This window comes from Ursus americanus, chromosome 5, assembly GCF_024610735.1.
Source record: "Ursus americanus isolate L20-20 chromosome 5, mUrsAme1.1.p, whole genome shotgun sequence".
Lineage (NCBI taxonomy): Eukaryota > Metazoa > Chordata > Mammalia > Carnivora > Ursidae > Ursus > Ursus americanus.
Window position 1 is genome coordinate 64,873,800 of NC_142131.1, and position 22,873 is coordinate 64,896,672.

Consider the following 22,873-nt stretch of genomic DNA (forward strand, 5'->3'; position numbering starts at 1 on the left):
CTTGTAATTCTTTCCCTCTCTTTTCCCAGTTGCAAGGATAAAGCATTGGGGACCACGGTGTAGGCAAATGCTAGTTCAGATCTAATAATAAATCACTGTGGAACAGCGAGAGGGTCCAGGACGGTGAGTCAGAAGGTCTGATCCATCCTTTGACTTTGCCTCTAGCTGCTTTCCTGCCCTGAGCCGGTTCCTCCCTTGTGTGCCCTCACTGTTCCTCTGAGCCCCAGCCTTCCTGGGGCCAGGTCAGCAGCACCCCAGCAAGGATCAACTTTGCCTGTCATCTCAGGGGAGCTCTTCACTGCTCTGTCGCCCAGCACCATCTGACATTTATTGTTGTCTGTTTTGTGCCAGGAACTGTGCTGAATGGTTGGTTAGAAACAAGGCAGCAGCAAAGTGAAAAAGAAAGACAAACGTAACAAGAGCAATGCGGCGTGTGATAAATGCTGTCATGGAAGTAAACAAAAGATAACACATAGCCCAGAAACAGGCGTCAAGGGAGGCTTTCCGAAGGCAGGGATGTCTGGTCCCATCTGAAGAACCACATAGAATTTACTCTGCCAGAGGGTTGTGGTCAGATCAGAAGGTGCAAAGGCAGGACTAGCGTGCATGCCTGAAGTGGAGGCTTCCTGGAGCAGGGAGGCCAGCGGGGTCATAGCGAGTATTTCCCAGTGTCCAAAGGACAAGTCTGGGGGAGAAATGCACACACTGGTATGACTTCACCATTCCTGCTTCTGGTTTTATTTCCCTTTCACAGGAGCATGTTTGGAGTGAGGCTTATTCATGGCACATTGTTCTGCCCTGCAGGTTTATTGGAAGTAATAAAATAGGGGTTTTTTTTTCCTCCCCCCAGGAGAGTCCTGACAGCCGTTAGTTTTTCATATTAGGTAAGGTTTATTTTGTGGCACTAAGCGCTTGAAATGTGCAGTTATTCTTAGATGTAAGTTTTGCAATGTGGGGATCAGCCGTAAACATGCTGAGGGAAATTATAGTTTGGAGAGTTAGGCTAATAATTTAATCTTCATAGTACATGCACATTGCCTTCCTTGTATCGTAGCCTGCAGGTGTGTCCTTCACCAACAGAAATTGGAGCTGGGTTTGCAGCCATTTATTTACTTTGCAAGGCTCTCTTCTCTTTATAGAGTTTCTTCTCTGTGCCACATGCTATCAATAGAGAGGAAAGGACGTATTTCTCGCCTCTAACAGTTCTAGGTGGTAAGTGAATATACCGTGATTCCTCTGTGCATCATGCCTACTGCCTTATAATAACCTCCTTAGAACCTTTGCTGTGCTCCCAAGCACTTTATGTATTATCTTGTTGAATATTATCTACCAGATACACACCAGGCAGTCTTCCATGTAGAATATCCCTATACAGAGATTGTAGAAAGTATCCCATAACTGTTTGTTAAATGAAATGACCCATCGTACTTGTTCTTTCACCGCTCCTGAAAAGTATCAAGGACAAATACCCTTGTCTTTTTTACCAACAAATTTAACCAAGACCCACAGAATCACATCATGGGTCAATATAGAATAGAGAATTCCAGGTTGGTCTCCTTAACTTTGTTCTTTCAAAGAGAGTCACATGCCTACTTCCGAAACCGGTGCCCCTCTGAGGTTGTAAAAGTTACCCTGGGTGGGCTGAAGGAACTGAATTAAATGACCCTTGAAGATGGATTTGATTTTTTTTTGGAAATAGCCCACATAATTTGAAGCCCCTCGAGGTGAATCAATTGGTCAATGAAGTTGGATAATGCCTTTTTGGCCACCTGTCTGGCTGGGCATTCACTACCTGACCTAATTTCATTGGCTTAATTTTACCATCCAGCCACAGCAGAAAACTTTTCCTTTTTCTGTTGTTTTCACCGTTATCTAAGCACTATAGAGAGTAACTATCGTAATCCATCCACCATAGCAAAAAGCCACTAAGGTGAGTAAGGTCACATCTGTAAAAAGTTCCCATGAGTAAGCCACTGTGCAAACAGCAGAGGTTATGTTCGTGCTGTTGGCTATAAAGAAGCCCTCATTCGTCACTCCTGTACTTCTTGGCAGGGCTGGCCAATATGCCGTCTTGAAACTCCACATAGTTACCCATGGAGGCAACTCCTGGAACTTGCAACGCAGGTACACTCACTTCCCTGGCTTAACGTTAGACATGGAGGAACGGGGGGGGGGGGGACGGATGTAAATGAACCGGATTGATTTTTTTAAAAACCTGTTATGATAAAAAGCTTTTAATGAAAGTAGTGATTTAAAGATAAGCTCATCTGAAATAGATCTTCACGACTTTTGAAAACGTCATGTAAAAAGTGAGTCAGGGCTTAAACATAGGTTATTAATTTTTAAAATTGTTTTTTAAAAACAAGTTTAGGTGTTGTGCAACATTTAATGAACCGAACACTGATGAGAAACATTTTTATAAACTTAGTTTTTCTATAAATATGTTCAAAATTGCCCCAAATGGGAAACTTCTAACAGGCGGTTACTTATAAGGCAGCACGCCTTCCACTCAGGGACTCATTCCCAGGGAATCACCTCCATACCTTCGCTTAGCACTACAAGTTCATAGCCTGTGTCAACATCTACAGATAAAAGAAGCTCCGATCTGTTGGAAAACACAGGTACAGAGGTAGTTAGACTCAGGGGCAGATCCAGGTTTTGTGGTCCTGAAGCGAATACAACTTTAGGGTCTTCTTTAAGAAACATTATGAATGAGAAATTAGATACAAAAGTGAATATTTATTTAGAGCAGAAAGAAGGGGCACCTGGGTGGCTCGGTCAATTAAGCATCTCCCTTCAGCTTGGGTCATGATCCCAGGGTCCTAAGACCGAGCCCCACATGAGGCTCCTTGCTCAGCGGGGAGCCTGCCTCTCCCTCTGCCTGCCTCTACCCCCGCTTGCTCTCTCTCTCTGACAAATAAATAAATAAAATCTTCAGAATGCAGAAAAAAATCAAATTATTAATTTGAAAAAGCCAACAAATTCCACAAACATCTCCCAATTCAGAGAAGTAATTTAACACTCTTATGACCTAACTGCCTGATACGGTATATGATACTTCCTTATAATTTTTAGATGATACTCATTAATGTCTTCACATGGCAACAGATTTGTAATGTTTTCAATAAAGAGATAATTTAGTCTTTTCTCTAGAAAAACCTTAATTTTTATTGATATTTTCTTTTGTATTCTAACCTCCTCTTAATAATGTCATACTAAGATGTGATCTATTATGTGACACATTCACAAAGGCAGTGGCTGTTTTTAGTATTACCTTGGGTTTGTGTCCCATAAACACAGAAATTCTGATAAATCATGCAATTACCACTAAAGAAGAAGAAGCAGCAGCAGAAGAAAAACGTTTGGTGTACTTAAAATGATATCAGCTGCATTATCGAGTTTATGGTCCTAACAGAAGAGAACTTCTGTTTTGTGTTGGCATTAATGAGGACAGAGTCCACCACTTACAATTTACACATCAGATGACTGGAAGAATTTACCAGAAACTAGCTTCTGGTCCTATACATTTCCAGTCTTGTTTTTCTTTCACTGCCTACATACTGCTGATAAAGGGTACCGGAAGGACGTATTCCTATCATGATATCATCTCTGGCCCTTCATGGGTGGTGGGAATATTCCAGGAAGCCAGGTTGGCTAGCAATAACTTACACACACATGACAAATCACATAAACAAATTCCAGCAGTCCCAAACTAAATGTATCTCCAAACAACTTCCCCTTATCTCGTAATGTCAAAAAATCCCTTGCCCACCGGACAGGAGGGCAAGTGTGATAGAACATTGGAGTGAAGAGAGAGAGCAGTCATAATTGTAGTTAATATATTGTTTGAAAGGCTTACTGAAAGGTATGACTATGTGAAGAGCTTGCTACAGGCACTCCCAGGGCCTTGGAAAGGGCTTGTCTAAGTGAGGGTGGAAGCTTAAACTTCACTGATTTTGTAATAAATGCACCCCTTCTGACAGTCTATTCTGATAAGTGGTTAATATTGGATAAAGTGCCAAGAAATAAAAAAGGCAACTACTTCTGAGGGGTGGAGGTAGTAAGTCTCCCCAGATGTTAGAGTAGACCTTTCTGGAGGTGCATCATGAAAGATGAGCAGGAATTTTTGAGGCAGTCAAGGGGGGGGCTCCCAGCATGTTCAAAAGTCTGGTGCAAGGATAGAACATGTGTCTTGAGAGACTGTTGAGTGCTTGGTATATGTAGACTGTGGGGAAGTGTCTGGCGAGGTTTGGGAAAGAGACTGCAGGTCCGTTCTCTCCTGGCCAGGTTAGCTGCTGGGGAGTTCTGTTCTCTCCTGCTGGGAAAATTCTGACTCTCCTATCAGAGACGTCTATTCCTGGTACTGTACCTCCTCATTCTAACTTCCAAGCCCCATTTCACTACATCCTGGGGTAATTCATCATCTCATTGCTTTCTGACAACCTGCTCTTCGCTCTCCTCTGAGGCTCAACAGAGTTCCCAGGTCCTGCCGGTGAACCTTGCCCACTAAGTATAGAGGTACGCCCTTCACTGAAATACCCACTCCACACTTAGGACATTAGGACGACTACTACTACTATATTCTCTTAACACAGTCCTCTTCTCTTTGACTGTTACCTCCTCATCCCTTCTCCTAGAGAGGGAAACACATTTCCCAGAAATCAGCTCCCTCCAGGTTCTAAATATAACCCTGTTTCTACAACGCCAGCGAACAGGAGCTGGGATGATGGGCTCATCTAGTGAAAATGGGTCATAATACAACGTCTACAGTGTTCCTCTTCTTGAGGTACCAAAAAGTGCTCTGTTCTTTCCCTACTAGCAGGAGAAGTGGGTGTGGCTAAGAAATATCAAGGATGTTGGGAGAAGAGAGAAGGACCAACATTTCTTCTGACGTTCACTGGTGGGAGCTGGGACAGTAGATGAACAGAAACAGAATCAGTGGGACCACTGGGTGGAGGCATCAGGAGTGTGACTACAGGGCTACTTTGGACCTGCCATTGTCATTGTTGACTGCAGCCTGGGGTGATCCCCAAATCAGAGCACTGAAGGAGTCTAAGGAGGCCTGGGCTAGTCCCACCCTGGTCCCACATTCAAGCTTAGTGCTGCCTCATTTTTTTGGATCTTTTTTTTTTTTTTCCCCTTTGATTTGTCTCCTCAGTCAAGGACAACAAAAGCAAAAAACAAACAAATGGGACTACATCAAACTAAAAAAACTTCTGCACAGCAAAGGAAACCATCAACAAAATGAAAAGGCAACCTACTGAATAGGAGAAAATATTCACAAATTACATATCTGACAAGAGGTTAACATCCAACATATATGAAGAGCTCATACAACTCAATAGCAGAAGAAACACACAACCCCATTAAAAAATGGGCAGAGCACCTGAATAGACATCTTTCTAAAGAAGACATCCAGATGGCCAACAGACACATGAAAAGATGCTCAACATCACTCATCATCAGGGAAATGTAAATCAAAGCCACGAGATAATCACGTCTGTTAGAATGGCTAATATCAAAAAGATAAGAAATAAGAAGTGTTAGCAAGGATGTGGGAAAAAGGGAACCCTGTGCCTTCTTGGTAGGAATGTAAATTGGTGCATCCACTAGTGAAAACAGTGTGGAGGTTCCTCAAAAAATTTAAAGTAGAACTACTGTAAGATCCAGCAATTCCACTTCTAGGTATTTATCCAAAGAAAACAAAAATGCTAATTTGAAAAGATGTATGCATGTCTCTGTTCATTGCAGCATTATTTACAAAAGCCAAGGTATGGAAACAAACTAAATGTCCATCAGTAGATGAATGATGAATAGATGAATGGATAAAGAAGATATGGCGCGCACACACACACACACAGCACAATATTACCTAGCCATTAAAAAAAATGAAATCTTGCCATTCCTGGCAATGTGGATGGACCTAGAGAGTATTGTGCTAAGAGAGAGAAGTCTGACAGAGAAAGACAAATACCATATGGTTTCACTTGTATGTGCATTCTAAAAAACAAAATAAAGAAAACAAAACAGAAATGGGCTTACAGAATCAGAGAACAAACTGACAGTTGCCAGAGGGGAGGGAGGTAGGGAAATGGATGAACTGGTAAAGGCATTGATAAATTAAAAATAAGACTTTGGGTATGATAGAGAATGAGAACAGACAAATCATATGCTGGAATAAAAAACTTACACCACATATAACTAACAAAAAATTAGTATCTGGAGTGTTTTTAAAACTATCTAAAAATAAGAGAAAGATAGTAACCCATCTTCCTGCCCGCCTTCTGCCGCAAAGGGTCATAAATCCGTAAGCAGGTATTTTATAGAAGAGGAAATGAAAATAATCAATAAACATGTTGAAAAGATGCTCCTTTTGTATTAATAAGGGAAATGAACATTAAAACCCCATTGAGATGCCATTGCACAGCTTCTGGACTAGAAACAATTAAAAAGTCAGATAATGCCAATGTTGTGTAGACAGCAGAATAGTTGAGGGTAGGAGCGTAAATGACACAACACTTTGGAACACAAGTTGACATCATGAGCAGGATTAATCGAGCCTGTAATCTGTGACCCAGTAATGCCCCTGCTGGGTCCATACCTTACAGGCATATCCAAGCTCCTGGGGAGATGTGGGCAAGATGCAGTATTGCTCAGCGGAGCAGAAACCTGGAAATCACCCAGAAAGGGGCCAGAATGCCCTTCTCAAGGGAACAACACATGTGATACTCCCCTATTCTAAACCACCCAGTGCTTTCCCAGTGCAGTTAAGTGAGAATTTTAAACCCCTTCTCCAGTTTCATCAGCTGCCACTCTCCCTGGGGTTCCTCAAGACGTAAGATCCTCCCTCGCTCAGGGCAACATGTCCTTTCCATGCCATTCCATGGTTGGCTCTTTTCTCATCCTTTTAGACAGCTGAATTATCACTTCCTTAAAGGGTTCTTCACTTGCCATCTCATCTAAGTTAGTATTCCCTATCTGGTTCTCTTTCTCAGCCCTGGAATTGTTTCCTATGATAATAAATGTTAATGTAAGAATTATGTATATGTGGGTGTGTCCATTCATGCATTCATACTTTTTTAGCCTGTCTCTGAAGTTAAACTAATAACTTCTCTGAGGGCAGAGACTAGGTCTGTCTTGCTTGTGAATGTACCCACTGTGTGTTCCACATAGCCTGGCTTAATCTAGTCACTCAGTAAATCTTTGTTGAATGATTGATAAGAGCACTGCATAAATTGTATCTGTACCTATTTGAAGTGGTTTGTTGATCTCAGAGTACATTTTATTACTTCTGGTTTGGAAAATGATAATGGGATACCACATCAGCCACATAAATTCTTAGTATTTATTTAGAAAGTTAAAGGAAGTATGTACCTGGTCTCATTTTTTACCTCAAATAATTAATCAACATGTGCCTAATGTTTTCATGAATTATTTTGAATGATTTAATATATAATACATTAAGTAGATTTTTCAACCAGACTAAAAGTCCTGCAATGCTCAGACCGTTTGGAGATACATGTAATGTTTTTAGATGGGTTCCAATACACATTAAAAAAACCATTTTTAGATACTAATATAGACATTTGATATTGAATATTCTAATAGGCAGGTAAAATAGGCTTGGGCTGTTTTTGAAAGAGGCTTGAATTTAGGTTGATGCAGGTTTTTATTTTATTTTTATTCTATTTAAGTTTATTTAAATAATACATGTTTATTCAAATTATACTTTCTGTATTTTATATATTTTAAATATTTGTTTGTTTTGTATTTTAATTTCGTTTTTCCTGATTAGAACTTGAGCTCCTAGAAGAGTTGGCATTATCTACAGAAGAGGTGGATTAAGCAGACAAAAAGATTTGAGAAACATTTGAAATTCAGCAAAATATAGGAATAATACAGAGGTTTTACATTTTCAGTCATAGGAGTTGTGCTTTTGCTCAGACAATTCAAGTCAGATAGATTCATTTTCATGATGGATGGATAAACTAAGCTAACCTAAAAACAGAGGTATTATGCAACATTTTGCATAAATTCAGACTCTTTGTCCCCAAAACTTCTTTTTAAAATTATTTCACTTGTTTTTATAACCTGACATTCTGCTATGCAAACACAGTTAAATGAAATGGGATTTCTTGGTTTCCATTTAATTTTTAAAAGCTATCACTTTGAGGAGCACCTTTTTGTATAAATGATTTAAAATGATGAAAACACAAAACAAATGATCAACTTTCCGGCTACGGTGTTGTGTTGAAGTAAACTTCCTGCGTGGAGGTCATTCCTCTGCCTCCTCTTGGAGGTCCACGTGGAGTAACCTTGAAGTTTACATCAAAGTTGGGTGAGAAACTTTCTCTTGTAATTGATTTCCATTTGGATTTGATTTCTACATTATGTAAATTCCTAGAGAATGATTAGGAGGCCAAAATGAACGAAGAGCTGATAACATGACTTTTCATTAAAAATATGTAATTGTCAGGGCGCCTGGGTGGCTCAATCGGTGAAGCGTCTGCCTTCCGCTCAGGTCATGATCTCAGGGTCCTGGGATCGAGCCCCGCATCATCCCTGCTGAGCAGGGAGCCTGCTTCTCCCTCTCCCTCTGCCTGTTGCTCCCCCTAATTGTGCTCTCTCTCTCTCAAATAAATAAAAATTTTAAAAAATATGTAATTATCAGAGTGAGTTTATATCTATATAGAGCTAAGAGTGTGTTCTCAATCAGGCCAAAGCTGCCCCAAACCACCGTACAATAAATAGTTGAACCCACAATACAGCTAATACTATTTTGATAATTAATTTAGAAAGCCCTCACATTTACGCTTTTGATAATAACACAGGTAATTCCAACACCCAAGTAAGGTTTTTGGCTCAACTATTTGACTTAATTTCCTATGAACCCGAAAGTGATCAAGAATAAGAGAATGGCAGAGTTGGGCAGTCATCCAGTACTAAAAAAATCCTAAAGAAGGCGCTAACCATTATTTTCCCTTAATAGTGGTAATAGTTTGATTTGCTCAGCAAGTCACTTTCTTTGCTATGTACCCCCCTTCAAATGCACTGGCCCAAATGCCTAGGCTGTGCCTTCTCCTTCCCCTTGGCTGATTGCGGCCTCCAGGGATGAGGACGGAGCTCTCCAAAGAACAACGGTCAGGTGGCTGGGGCCACCAGGGCGACACACGAGATGTACCCACCTGAGAAACACAGAGCCGGGACTGTCTGTGGAGCTGTGTGGGGCCTCGGTGCCTGCCTTTCTTGGGCTGCCCGGAATGTCAAACCGGAACACCGTGTCGCTGGGAGACAGACTTTTCTTCGCCATGGTGCGCGGGTCGATCGCCAAGTCAGGAAAGAAGCTCAAAGGCTCCTTTCTGAATCCCCCCAATCATGTGAAAAACTCTGCGTTTTAGCTTTGCTCCGTTCCCACATTGCAGGAAACTCTTTCTTCACATGACTCCTAATCTAGCCGAAGCTGTTTTTTTTTTTTTTTTTTGAAGTCAGTTAATGAGTAACATGTAAGTATGACACAGAGTGGTTTTCATCCTACCCACACTCGTTCTAAAGGAAAAATACGCGTGTTTGGGAACTGCACCTCCCGGTGTACTAATACGAACACCACACGATTTAGGTGGATTTAGGCAGAAAAATCTCTGGGAAGGTAAAGACGTGAAAAAGTGAGGTGCAGAAAGTTGCACCATCTCAATGTTAAAAGGGGGTTGCTTTTCTTGGACCCCCTGGGGCTGAGCGACAGAGTGGAGAATGTGGGTGGGCTTTATAAAGCCTTTACACATGCAGGAAACAATCAGCCCACAAGCACGCCATGGCTGACATGGGGCAAGACGCACAAGAGCTTTCTGGATGCCCTGCATGGTTCTTGGGACCTGAAGAGTTCTGGAATTCTCAGGGAAGGGAAACGTACAAAGTCAAGCTCAACGTCCAGGTCGTGTATTTTGCTGGGTTCCAGGCAGCTGTGGCCTCTATCACAGTCACCGCCACCACCACCACAAAGACAAACAATCTCTAGGGGGAGAGGGTTCCAGCTCCATCTTCGCTACTTTCTGGCTCTGTCACCGCAGGTGATCTCCAACCTGCTGAGCTTGCTGCCTGCCAGCCTGTCTCACAATATTAGAATGAAATCTAGGAGATTCGGCTATGTATTATAGTTACTTCAAATGCATTTAAGCAGGAAGTTCAGAAGGTGAGTTTCTTTATGTGACATTATTCAATGACTCAGTGTTGATGCCCCAAGAAGACATCAGCGTCCCTCCACCAACGTTACTAGGAGCGGTGAAGGATCTGGTCCAAAGCAGCTGCACTTTCCCTCTCCTTGTTCCCCTGTGATTGGTCAGTGACATTGGAGGATGGCTGGCTTAAGTGAAGCGCACCCACTCTGTCTGTGGAAGAGAGCAAAGTTTCCTGGGAAATCAAACCTTCAACCTTGGCCTTGTGAGCTCTTTGCTCTAACCAGCTGATAACTAGCCAGACTCGGGTTTGTGCTGCTGGGCATGCAATACGGACTCCAAGTGCACTTTTGGAATTAGGGAAGTGCGTCTTTTGGTGGGAAATTAGTGGTTCCTAATAGAATGACCAACTTATCCCAGTTTGTCCAGGATTTTCTGGTTTTAGCCCTGAATGCCTTGCGTCTTTGGGACTTCTTAGCTCGAGGCAAACTTCGACAGCCGGTCACCGTGCTTCCTGGTGCCGTCTTGCCACAATTCTGATGCCACACTGCATCCCGCTTCACTTCTTGTCCTTGATAGTGCCGTATCTGTATTTCTCTTGTCCCCCTTATTTCTATGTTGCAGTTATGTTGGAAAGACATTAAATAAAGTAAGTTCTACTAAAGTGTTGAGTTAAACAAAACCATAGCATACTTCGCATACTAGCAACAATCTGTAAGCTAGTTTCTGCTTCTTACTTGTAAACAAAAAGTCTAACCAGCGCATATATTAATAACTAATACAACATAATTTGTTACTATCTCCCAATCAGGCTTGGATTTTAGCTGGGGCAATGCTTAACTTAGGAGAGAATGTCTCTAAAGGAGGGAATTCCAGTGTTACCAGACTATCTTTGGACATATTTTTCAATAGAGAAGCTATTGATTAATCAACAATATTTTGTTAACAAAACTCTGTGCTAGCCACAGTGAGTGACAGAAAAAAAATTTAAGTAATGGGTCCTGATCCAATAATGTAGCTAGGAAGAGACACTATACATAATGGAAAAGTTAATTCGCAACGCAGGAGGGAGGAAGGCAGTAAATCAGGCTAGTACTTCTCCAGTCTTTGTACTGCCTAATATCTTTTGAGTCTCTGTAGCTTCTCTGCTAGGTAATTTCAAAACACTATCTTGGTCTCTTGCCCAAACCACATTTTTGCAGATGATGAAACTGTACCTTAAAAAGGTTAAGCAACATGGCCATAATTAAGTGGCCCTAAGAATGCGGTGGTGCTGGAATTCATTCATTCATTCACCAAACGTTTATTGAGCATTTAAACAGAAGTGAGACTATGTTTATTTACATTTAAAAGGAGGTGAGATCTTTTGAATCCGGGATGATTTAGAAAAGCCTACAGGAAAAGGTGGAGTTAAACTCTGAAGAGTGAGGAGAGGTTGGAAAAGCAGAGAGGGAAGGGAGGGGAGTCCACGAGCAAGTAAGTACACAGGCCAGGTGTGTGTGTGTAAGTGGAGACTTTGTGTTGGCAAAAAACGTAGTAGCTTTGAACATTCAGGTAGAGGCTGGATGATGAAGGACCCCGAATGCCAGTGGCTAGGTCAAGCTTTATCTTACAGGTAATAGGAATAAACAGATGAATGCTGAATTTCATGGCCGTGTGCATGATGCTTTGAAAGCTGAAAATGACTGCAATCATCTGATAGGATTATTTCACTGAGGCGGCAGTTCCCAGTCTATGGGAAGCACTCTGAAGCCGTTGAAACAGTACTGACTGAACTCTTGTGTACCATGTTGAGTTCGTCCCCAATCATAAGAAATTGTGTGAAGATGAGGTTTGCTGAAAGTCTAGACCAGGGGTCATGAACTCAAATACCTTCAAGAGCCAGAAAGGTAAGTAGGACTGTGAGGTGGGGATGGAAGCCAGCAGAAAGGGGTAGAAAGGGGCAATGTGTATGTTCTCCCCCAGAGACTTTCAAGTTGTTTTAAATTCCAGTAGTTAACATACAGCGTTGTATTAGTTTCAGGTGTACAATATAGAGATTCAAAGATTTTTTTTTTTTACCTTACTCTGCTCATATCATAACAAGTATATTCTTAATCCCCTTCACCTATCTCTTCCGTTCCCCCCACTTCGCTCCCCTCTGGTAACCACCAGTTATAAAGAACTTATAAAAGTCAACACCAAAAAACCAAATAATCCAAATAAAAAATGGGCAGAAGACAGGAACAAACATTTCTCCAAAGAAGACATCCAGATGGCCAACAGACACACGAAAAGATGTTCAACGTCGTCATCAATCAGGGACTTTCAGGTTTTAAGTGGCCAGAGGCTGGTGGGACGGGCAACCCAAGCCTGTTCAGGAACAGGATCCAGCTGTGTGCCTTGCCCCCTCCGATAGGAGCTGCAGATGCTAAATGTTTCAAAGTTTGCTAGTAGTTCTGTTGGCACCTTATGTTCAAACAAGAATGAAGTTCTGTAGGCACACGACCACAGAGAGCAAAATGTGACTTCTGATGCCTTATTTTTAAGATTAATGGCAGTTGACTGCTGGGCAGCAATCCACATCAACAGGCACCGAACTACCCCTGTTTGACCCTCTCAACTGTTTAGACATGGCCTCTGCTCAAGGCACTCCTAGCCTTTGCGGCAGCTTTCATTTTTGTGTGTGAAGATTAAAACAAAGGCCAGGCGATCAAAGATAAACAACTGGAGTAGGACATTTATATAAATGTAGCTATAAAAAGAGCATACACACTGGCAAAAAAAATGATAATAAGTAGAATACAACTAAAATAAAGATAGAAGAGACCTTATTATCTCCTCCCGTGGAAACTGAGATTATGGAAACCAAACAAGGCAGAAATTGACAAAGTAGCAAGCAGTTTAAAGCAAGACCACCAAGGATTCAGATGTCTCATTTTGCTGATACTCTCCAGTAAGTCACATGTTATATCTTTGTAAGTAGAGATTGTAAAAGAGCTTGTGACCTAGAAAAGCAGAACAATGAATTTGGACGATCTCACTTGATAAGTTGAGTTAATGTCTCTGGACTTTTTTCTCTTCTACCGAATGAAAGATATTAGGCTAGAATTGGCCTGCTGACAGCTTCTGTTTGGCCTTTGCCATGTTTCATATTTAGAAATTTCTTAAACATTTCATATAAAACATTGTTATCTTGCCTGAAAAATAGGATCCGTGTGGTAATAGTTGACTGATACTAAGTAGTAGGGCCCCCTTGTGGCGGGGCTGATCTCTGCAGTCTGCGTCTGTCCTCAACCCTCCCCATTGCTCATCCGGCCTGCTTTGATTCACTGGGTTCTCCAAATATGCTTTTGGGTTTTAAACCCTGAGCCTACATGATGTTGAAAGTCTTCTCTAGCTCTAGCTCCTTAAACCCGACTCACTTAAGTTTCACTGCAAGAATTTTTTCTTCTTCTTTTTTTAAAAAAATTTTAAAAGATTTTATTTATTTGATACAGAGAGAGAGCATAAGTAGGCAGAGTGGCAGGCATAGGGAGAGGGAGAAGCAGGCTCCCCACTGAGCAGGGAGCCCAATGTGGGGCTTGATCCCAGGACCCTGGGATCATGGCCCGAACCGAAGGCAGACACTTCCCTGACTGAGCCACCCAGGTGCCCTACAATTTTTTTCTTTCTTCAGTGAAATGAGGTCCGTAGTTCTAGGAATTTAGTCTTGTGCAATGATGATAATCTTTGGTTATTATATCCAGCCATTCTGAAGTCCACAAATATGGACCTGATATGCCTGCTGGTGTTCAGTTAGGTAAGGGGTGGGGAACTCATGCCTGTATATCTTCTTCCTCCTCCTAGACGTGTGGGAATGGGATGTTGAGGCACAAGACCAAACTGAAAACACCAGATAAAAAACAGAGCTTCAAAACTGAGCTTTCCAGGGGCACGGAATGTAAATTTCCACTTAAAAATACACTGAATTTCCTCTACAAGTAAGCAACGTTACAGGAATTTGTGCTTTAAGATTTATCTGATGGATTATGCTGTGTTCAGGTTAGTGTTAATATGATTAGTTTTATACTCTACGCACATGCTGCTGCCATTTGGGCAAACAAGTGTGTTCTGGTGAAGTTACCTGGAGATTCCAAATTCCTCATGGAATGATGGTATATTGGGTGTATTATGAATGTATGCACATTTCTAGAGTGATTTAGAATGTGGGCTTGGGGGTGGGTTGTCTGCATTGGAAGGGTGGCTCCATTATTTCCTTGCTGTGTTACTTTAGAAAGGTTCCAGAGCTCTGGAAAAATGGTAATAATAATGGTATCCATCTCAAAGGTGAGAACCGGATGATATGTACAGTTCCAACATGAAGCCTGTATGTAGTCAGCATGCAGAAAATACTATTGAGGAGGAGGAGGAAGAAGATTATGATTTGACGTGGTCATAGCTTCACTAAAGTTGAGTGGAGTCTTATTGTAATATAATCGAAAGATATAATTTCCTTTTCTGAATGTGACGTCAGCTGTGTGCCTGCACGTGGCTTGTGGAAGACCTCGTCTCAGAGAGAGCTCAAGTATGAACAATTTGTGCCCGTGGGGTGTTGACATTGGTGCTAACGGCTCCACCAACAGCCTGGAATGCTCAGTCTAACTAGTGAACTAGGTCCTATCTCAAGCCCCTTCCTCCTTCCTCAAGCTCCTTTGGTCTGTGGCGTCCATGATCGCAGTTGGAAAGGAGGTTAATTCCTCCTCTGAAGTCATGAGCTCTTGTCTGAGAGGATGCAGAGAGGTGACGTATAGCTTTTGACAGAAAGCCATTACTATCTGCAGCATTTGGTGACTTTAGAGGGAGTTTCGCCCCCAGAAAGATGAGAAAATTGATCTTGCAGTTCTAGTGAACACGGCAGTATCAAATTTAAGGCAACCTTTGTCCTTGGGTATTTGGTCTTTATGATGTAAGGGAAAGAAATTTGGAAACCCAGGTTCCTATTCCTGCCCTGCCACTCACTTGGGCATGTTTCTCACTGCTCCTAACTGTATTTAAATTTATAAAATGAGTTGAAATCATTGACTTTAGGCATTCTGTTAGTATATATTTCTGTCTATTTACATTTTTATTATTTAAACAACAATGTGCTGGTAAGCTGATTTTCTAGGAAAAACAAAGCTTGGGTTTGTAGCATTTGCCAAGTTCCAGAGTATAAATGCTCCCACCATGGCTGATTTTAAGCTACCAACATGGCGACATTGAGTATGGCGTTGGGAAGACATGCTGATAGTTAACTCTTGTGAGCTTGTAGGAGCTGGCTTCCTCACACCGCTGTGGACATTCAGACACCCCAGCTGCAGTATTTGGCAAAACGTATGAATTTGGCTCCAGAGTTACCAGATTGAAGAAACTGTGTTCCTTGATTTAAATATCAATATCTTCAGACCTATTGCATAGTTTTTGTCTATTCTGCCTTTGTTTGATTTTATACAAATCGATAATTATTTCCAGAGAAATATTTGAACATTGTATTATTTTTAGTGTCTCCATAATGGATTTTTTGGGGAGATTTTTATCGCGGTAAAATATACATAATATCATAATTGTTTTAGAGCGCACAGTTTAGTGCCATTAACTACGTTCATAATGTTGGGCCATAGCTTTTTAAAATACGCTTTTTTTGTTTATAAGACAAAATACACAAAATCTAAAAAAGAAAATTAAGAAAACCCCTATAATCCTCAGCCTCCAGAGATAATCACAATTAACACTGTTAGCATTATCAAAATTATGTTTTAGTCCAAAGGATTGTCAAAATAGCTTAGTAATCCTGGAAATAGAGCCGACATTTACTAACTATGTTTTTGTAATTTTCAAGGGGCCTTTCCATTCAACGTGAGGAACACACAGACACATCTCAGTTCCCTCCCCACCCGCGGAGCCCTAGGGGCTGGAGGAGTTGACATAGAAACATACAGAATTTCGTGAAGACTTGCATGAAACCAATTTGAGAAAGATTTGTTAGAGAGTAAGCGTTACGCTGGACAAGATGTTTTTGAAACCGTCTAGAAACTAGGAGCTAGATGCTGAGATTTTAAAACACACAGATGCTTTCGGAAGTGTCAGTTGAGGATAATTCATGGTAGAGATCCATCATTTGTGTCCAGAGGGGTCAGGTGACCTACCGAAGGCCACATGAATTATCAGTGCCGGAGGAAGGGCTGCTCTCCTGACTCTGTCTTCGCTTCTAGCCTGCTAGTCTGGCTTCTGTTCTTACCACGCTGCTGTACCCATTCCCTCCTCCTGTAGCTCATGGGAGAATGAAAATGTATCAGGATTCCCAGCAACGGCCCACCTGTGTTTAATATTATTTGCCTATAGGAAAAGAGATGGCCATGGCCATGTCATCTATAGCCTTTCCTTTTCCACTGCTATTGTATGAAGTAACGCCCCCCCCAAATTATTTTTCTCTTAGTCATTAACCGTCTTAGGCTCTGTCGTTTGTTATAATATTTTATTTTAAGGTTTTTTTTTTTTTAAGGATTTTATTTATTTATTTGTCAGAGAAAGGGAGAGAGAGCACAAGCAGGGGGAGCAGCAGAGGCACAGGGAGGAACGGACTCCCCACTGAGCAGGGAGTCTGTTATGGGACTTGATCCCAGGACCCTCGGATCATGACCTGAGCTGAAGGCAGACATTTAACTGACTGAGCCACCCAGGTGTCCCTTAAAGATTATTAAAAAATTTTAAGTAATCTCTACACCCAATGTGCGGTTTGAACTCACAACCCCGAGATTAAGAGTTGCATGCTCCACGGACTGAGCCAGTCAGGCGACCCTGTCGTTTATAATATTTTAAAATTTCCCCAACTCTCTGAATTTCAGGGATTTCCTCCCCATATTTTGCTGTTGGATTACAGGGCCAGGTCCATATTTTATTTAAAAACACAGACTCTCTCTGTTTGAATTCTTAGATGCTGCTTATTAATAGCTTTAGTTTTCTAATCTGTCAAATGGAGGTAATAATGGTATTTGCCTAACAGGTTTGTCAGAAAAGTGAATTAGTACTTGTAAAGGTTTTGAATATTGCCTGGCACATAATAAGCACACAGTAAGCTGTTATAATTATTGTTACCAACATTTATAATAAAATCAGAGGGTCTTAAAGTAACTGTTTTTGAGGATTTAAAAAACAGCTTAAGATAGAATTTATATAACATAAAGTCCACCTGTTTAATGTGTATAACTAAGTGGTTTTTAGTACATTCACAGACGTATGCAACCACCACCATCGTCTCATTTTAGAATATTTTCGTTGCTTCAAAAAGAAACCTTGTACCCATTGGCAGTGACCTTCCCTCCTCCTACCTCCCAGCTCCTCTGCCCTGGGCAATCACTGCTTTCTGTGTCTAGGGATGAAACATTGCAGATAGAGGCAGAAAGTATCTATTCTGTATATTTCATATAAATGGGATCATACTATATGTGATCTTTTGTAACTGGTTTTTTTCACCTAGCATGCTTTTGATTTTTTGTTTTTGTTTTGTTTTTTAAGTAGGCTCCACACCCAATGTGGGGCTTGAACTCATGACCCCGAGATCAAGAGTTGCACGCTTTACCGCCTGAGCCAGCCAGGCACCCCTCGCCTAGCATGTTTTCAAGTTTCATCCATGTTATAATATGTATCAGTACTTCCCTTTTATGACCAAATAATATTCCATTGTATGGATATGCCACATTTTATGGGTTCATGTTTCATTCGGTGCATGTTTGGATTGTTTCCAGTTTTTAGCTATTATGAATAATGCTGCTATGGAAATTTGTGTACATGTTTTGTGTCCACAGTGGTCTTGGTTAAATAACTAGGAGTGAAATTGCTATGTTTAACTTTTTGAGGAACTGCCAAACTGTTTTCCAAAGTGGCTGCACCATTTTGCATTCCAATCAGCACTAGAGGAGGGTCTCAATTGCTCCATATGCCTTGCCAACATTTAACTATTTTTTTTCCTCTTTGATTATAGCCCTTCTGGTGGATGTGAACTGGTATCTCATTATGTTTTTGATTTGCATTTTCCTAATGACTAATGATGTTGAGCATCTTTTCTGTGCTTAGTGGCCATTTGCTTATCTGTTTTAGAGAAAAACTGATTCAGATCCTTTGCCCATTTTCAAACTGGGTTGTCTTTTTATTATTGAGTTGTATCCTTTATATATTCTGGATATAAGTCTCTATTCAGAAATGTGATTTGCAAATATCTTCTCCCATTCTATAGGTTGTCTGTTCACTTTCTTGATAGTGTCTTTTGAAGCACAAAGGTTTTAATTCTGATGAAGTCCAATTTATCAATCTTCTCTTTTATCACTCGTGCTTTTGGTGTCATACCTAAGAAATAATTGCCTCACCTGAGGTCATGAAGCTTTCCTCTGTTTCCTTCTAATAGTACTATGGTTTTCACATTTATGTAAGCATAAGGTCTTGGATCTACTTTGTGTTGATTCTAATGTGTGTTGTGAGGTAGAGGTCCAAGTTCACTCTTTTGTACGTTGCCCTGGTACTTGACTCCTTGCCAGTTTTTGCTGGCACGCTTATTGAAAAGACTGTTCTTTTCTCATTGAATTGTCTTGCCCCCTTTGTTGAAAATGAATTGACCATGAACATTAGGATTTATTTCTGGCTAACTGATTAATTTTAACAATATAATTAGCGACTTATTCTCCATTGGTGAATTTGGTCATCACTGTTCCTTTTGAAGACATGGACTTTTATCTTTCTTATGCATCTCTAAGTAAGTCCAGGGCCAGAGTTTTAGTATCTTCCCTCTATGGTTCTTGATAATCCTGACATCATGTTTTTTAGACGGTTGTTTATTTCACCTGTTTGTAACAATGACAATAAGAAAGAACACTAATAATGATACCTCCCTACAGAATCTTCGGGCATTTAGAAGAGCATGAATTACCATCACGTAAGGACAGGCAAAGATACAGAGATTCCTATGCTAATGCATTTCTGTGTTACTGTTGATTACATGTCTTCAATTTACCATTCATTCTGCAAGGTTTTAAAACAGTGCAGAGCCGTGAGACTGGGCCGACTTCGGAAGGTGATGGAGACAGTGCTATCTGTAATAGTTTGGTCTTGATAATTGAGCTCATAGGCTCTTTTAAGATACGAGTTGGGTCATAAGAGTGCAATGTGTGGAAGAAAAAATGCACATGGCTAAGAAATAAAAATATTCTCTTCTAGTTATCAAACAATGCAGAAGGTGACCCAGTTGGGTGACCAGTGGGCAGGTTTTTGTTTTGTTTTGTTTGTTTTTTGGTTTTTGGGGCAGTCTTTGAAAGGCCACCACATTTGTGGTGACAGTGTTCGCCTTCCTCACGTGCTTGTGTGCAGTGTTGGAAGTGAGTCTGGAAGGGAGTTACTGTCCTCATTTTGCAGAGACGAAGGCTGAGGCTCAGAGAGTTTAATGAACTCATCTCGTGTCTCCTAGCTTGTGAGTGCAAGGCTGAGACTCAAATGCAGATCCAGATGCTTACCATCTCCTCTGCAGGCACAGTGACCGTTTAGCCCAGACAGCTCAGATGTCATTTTGAGATTGCTGGTAAACCAGAGGTTGAATTCTACCCCTGCCTGACACACCCATGAAAATGCTGTAAATTAAGGTGGAGTTTGGTGATTGGACTGAACTGTCTCTTGATGGCTGCGGAGACGCATAGACTGTTTATCTGTGAAACTGTGTTCTAGTGTTTTTGTTGAGTTTTCAGGGACAGAGGATAAAGACTGGAAGGGAATTGAATCATTGTTAAGTTTCTTACTTAGCCCTCTTAATAAGGCTAGGGAATAGGCATATTTCTCACCATTTTGGAGATAAGATAACCAAAGTCAAGAAACATTGTCTCTTTTCCTAGCCCACACATTGAGTGAAATGGTTGCGGAGCTGAGATTTAGGGCGGGTTTGTGGAATCCAGAGCCCTGTGTCTTTCCATTATTACACACAGTCTCCTGGAAGTAAAGTAAAGCACATGGTTTCTTGTCTCCTCAATCCATTTACATTTTATATTATGTTTCCTGTTCCCGTCACGTCTCAGGGACAGTGTTTGTCTTCACAGTGTTTGTGTGTACCCATGGTGATGCCTTTAAATGGGTTTCTGGAGGCTTTCTCTTTATTGCTCTAGGTCTGAGCTGAGCCTAACAACCTTCCCATAAAATTCTCTTTCTTTTTAAGACAGGACTCTTTGAGGGATTTTAAAGCAATTATAGCTGGAACTCCTGAGGAATTTTTAAAAAAATTAAATTCCTCTACATGTAATCGGTGCTCTGCGAGAGGTTTTGCTAAATTTAAAGTAGAAAACAAAGCAGAAGTCAAAAGACCAAAAAAAGCCTCAGACATTGTGCAGGCTTACAAGGAAGTCAAAGAAATCTAACCTAAAACCAAACCTATCTTTCTCGATTAAAAGGAACTTAAAACCAAAACTTACAGGTTGACACGGTAAGTGTGACAGGACAGTGCAAGTGTGTTATAATCCCATTTTCTTTCTTTTTTCTTGTTTTTAATTGTATTTTTTCTCCTTCCTTCCTTCCTTCCTTCCTTCCTTCCTTCCTTCCTTCCTTCCTTCCTTCCAATGCTCCCTGGTAGTCTCGTGGTTAGGATTCGGTGCTCTCCCTCCCCCTTCTTTCTTTCTTTTCTTTCTTGCTTTCAATCCCATTTTCCCTTCACTGGAAAAATACTGAGTTCTCTTGAGCAAACTGAGTCCTGGATTCCAGCCATGCTTTTCAAGGCTTTCCTAGCTTTGCTCATTGTCCCCCCCTGCTAAGTTCTCTTTCTTCAGCTTGAATAACATGAAAACCCTCAAACCCTGACAGTTGTCTAGGCAGTAACCCTATAAGCAAAATACACTTGCATCCTAGATTAATAGGTGCTAGGTTCCTAAAGCGTGTGGGATCACTCTTGTTTTTTTCTCAAGCCCTTGATGATAAAGAAGAAAAATGCTCTCTGTGGGCAACCAAGACTCCCCCCCCCACCCCCACCCCCCCCGGAGGCTTTCTGTCCTTGAGATGTTAAAGAGTCCTTTTATATACAAAGAGGCAACACTCCCTTCTCACCTATTTTCCCCCAGGTTTGAGACCTGACACTTACAATTCTGGGTCTGGGTCTGTTGGCTTCACTTCCCTCCTCTGGAGCAAGCTCTTGTAGGATGGGATCTGTGCTTGAAAGGTCTGCTGGATGCTCCTCTTTGCTGGCAGGGCCTGCTGCCTTTTCCACATCATTTAGAGGCCCCCTGATCTTTGAGAAACTCTGGGGAGTACCAGGAAGGAACTTGGAGTGTACTCCTGATCTAGCCAATGAGAGCCCTTTCAGCCAAGTGGCCTGCTCTTGCCTCACTGTATTAGGTGCTAGGACAGAAGGTTTCTCTTTCAGACTCTGCTCAGAAGGACCATGATCAGCCACACCTGAAACACACATGTGTGGTTGAGCAAATACCGCAGCGACATTCTGTGTGACTCCTAATAACTCCCTCAATAGCTTCATCTTATCTTGATGCTGGTATGGGGTCACTTACATTGACCCCTGCCTCATGAGGACCTATGTCTTATTCCAGTCTTGTCGTCTTTCCTCCCTTTAGAAGATAGTGAGTTAGTGCTCCCCCTTAGAGATTCTACCCTCTTTCTCCCTCAATGGGCTTCAGCTTCCTCCTGTTTGTATGACTATACATTCGTTAAGTTAAACATGCCGGGGCTCCTTGAGGGCTCAGTCAGCGAAGCATCTGCCTTCAGCTCAGGTCATGATCCCGGATTCCTGGGATCCGAGCCCCACCTCGGGCTCTCTGCTCAGTGGGAAGCCTTCTTCTCCCTCTGCCCCTCCCCCTGCTGTGTTCTCTTTCTGCCAAATAAGTAAATAAAATCTTTAAAACAAACAAAAAACCAACCAACTGGGGCACCTGGGTGGCACAGTGGTTAAGCGTCTGCCTTCGGCTCAGGGCGAGATCCCGGCGTTGTGGGATCGAGCCCCACATCAGGCTCCTCTGCTATGAGCCTGCTTCTTCCTCTCCCACTCCCCCTGCTTGTGTTCCCTCTCTCGCTGGCTGTCTCTATCTCTGTCGAATAAAAAAAAAAAAAAAAAAAATCTTAAAAAAAACAAAAACAAAAACCAACCAACCAAACAAGCAAAATGCCCAACACAACAGCTTTGATATTCATTGTTAAACGGTATTATCAATGTTTTCATCACCCCTGCCCCATCTGCACTTTCTATAATCAGAAGACACTTTTATTTTTATTTTATTTATTTTTTTCAGAATATACTTTTAAAGAAACGTGTTTTGTACTGTATTCGCCATGGTTCTTTGCTCACGGTGGGGGTTCAATAAATATTGACTGCTGATAAATCTGTCATACTAGAGAAGGCTCTTTCACAGCGAAGTTGATCTTTTTTATTCTCCTTTTTTTTAGGTGTTTCACCATATCGCTAATGCAAATACCAAAGTTGCTTATTAATTAGAAGCATTAAAAAAAGGACATTAAAGTTTTTTTTTTTTACTCTGTATTAAACAAATATCCAAACAAAATCATTGGGCTAAACTCAAGTGATAAAATATTTTTAAGTATTTAATGAATTTTAATCTGTGACCATTGTAAAACAAAATCTGTGGAGGTGATTTACTTGCATAGGAAAAACCGAGACGAAGATTTACAAATGACAAGGAAGAGTCCAATTTGTTTGAATTCGAGGCTCAAAAACA

At 41.3% G+C, this 22,873-nt stretch overlaps 1 protein-coding gene and 1 long non-coding RNA gene across 2 annotated transcripts in view; one reads left to right on the forward strand and one right to left on the reverse strand.

Annotated features, from left to right (window-relative positions):
- Nucleotides 1-9,455, reverse strand: part of GRAMD2B (GRAM domain containing 2B) — a 105,361-nt gene extending 95,906 nt beyond the window's left edge. The window contains exon 1 of the mRNA XM_045794823.2: nucleotides 9,186-9,455. Within this exon, the coding sequence (XP_045650779.2) occupies nucleotides 9,186-9,310 (125 nt within the window). The 5' untranslated portion in view covers nucleotides 9,311-9,455. The remainder of the gene's footprint in view (nucleotides 1-9,185) is intronic.
- Nucleotides 1-22,873, forward strand: part of LOC123790406 (uncharacterized) — a 299,132-nt gene that overhangs the window by 26,342 nt on the left and 249,917 nt on the right. The window lies entirely within an intron of this gene.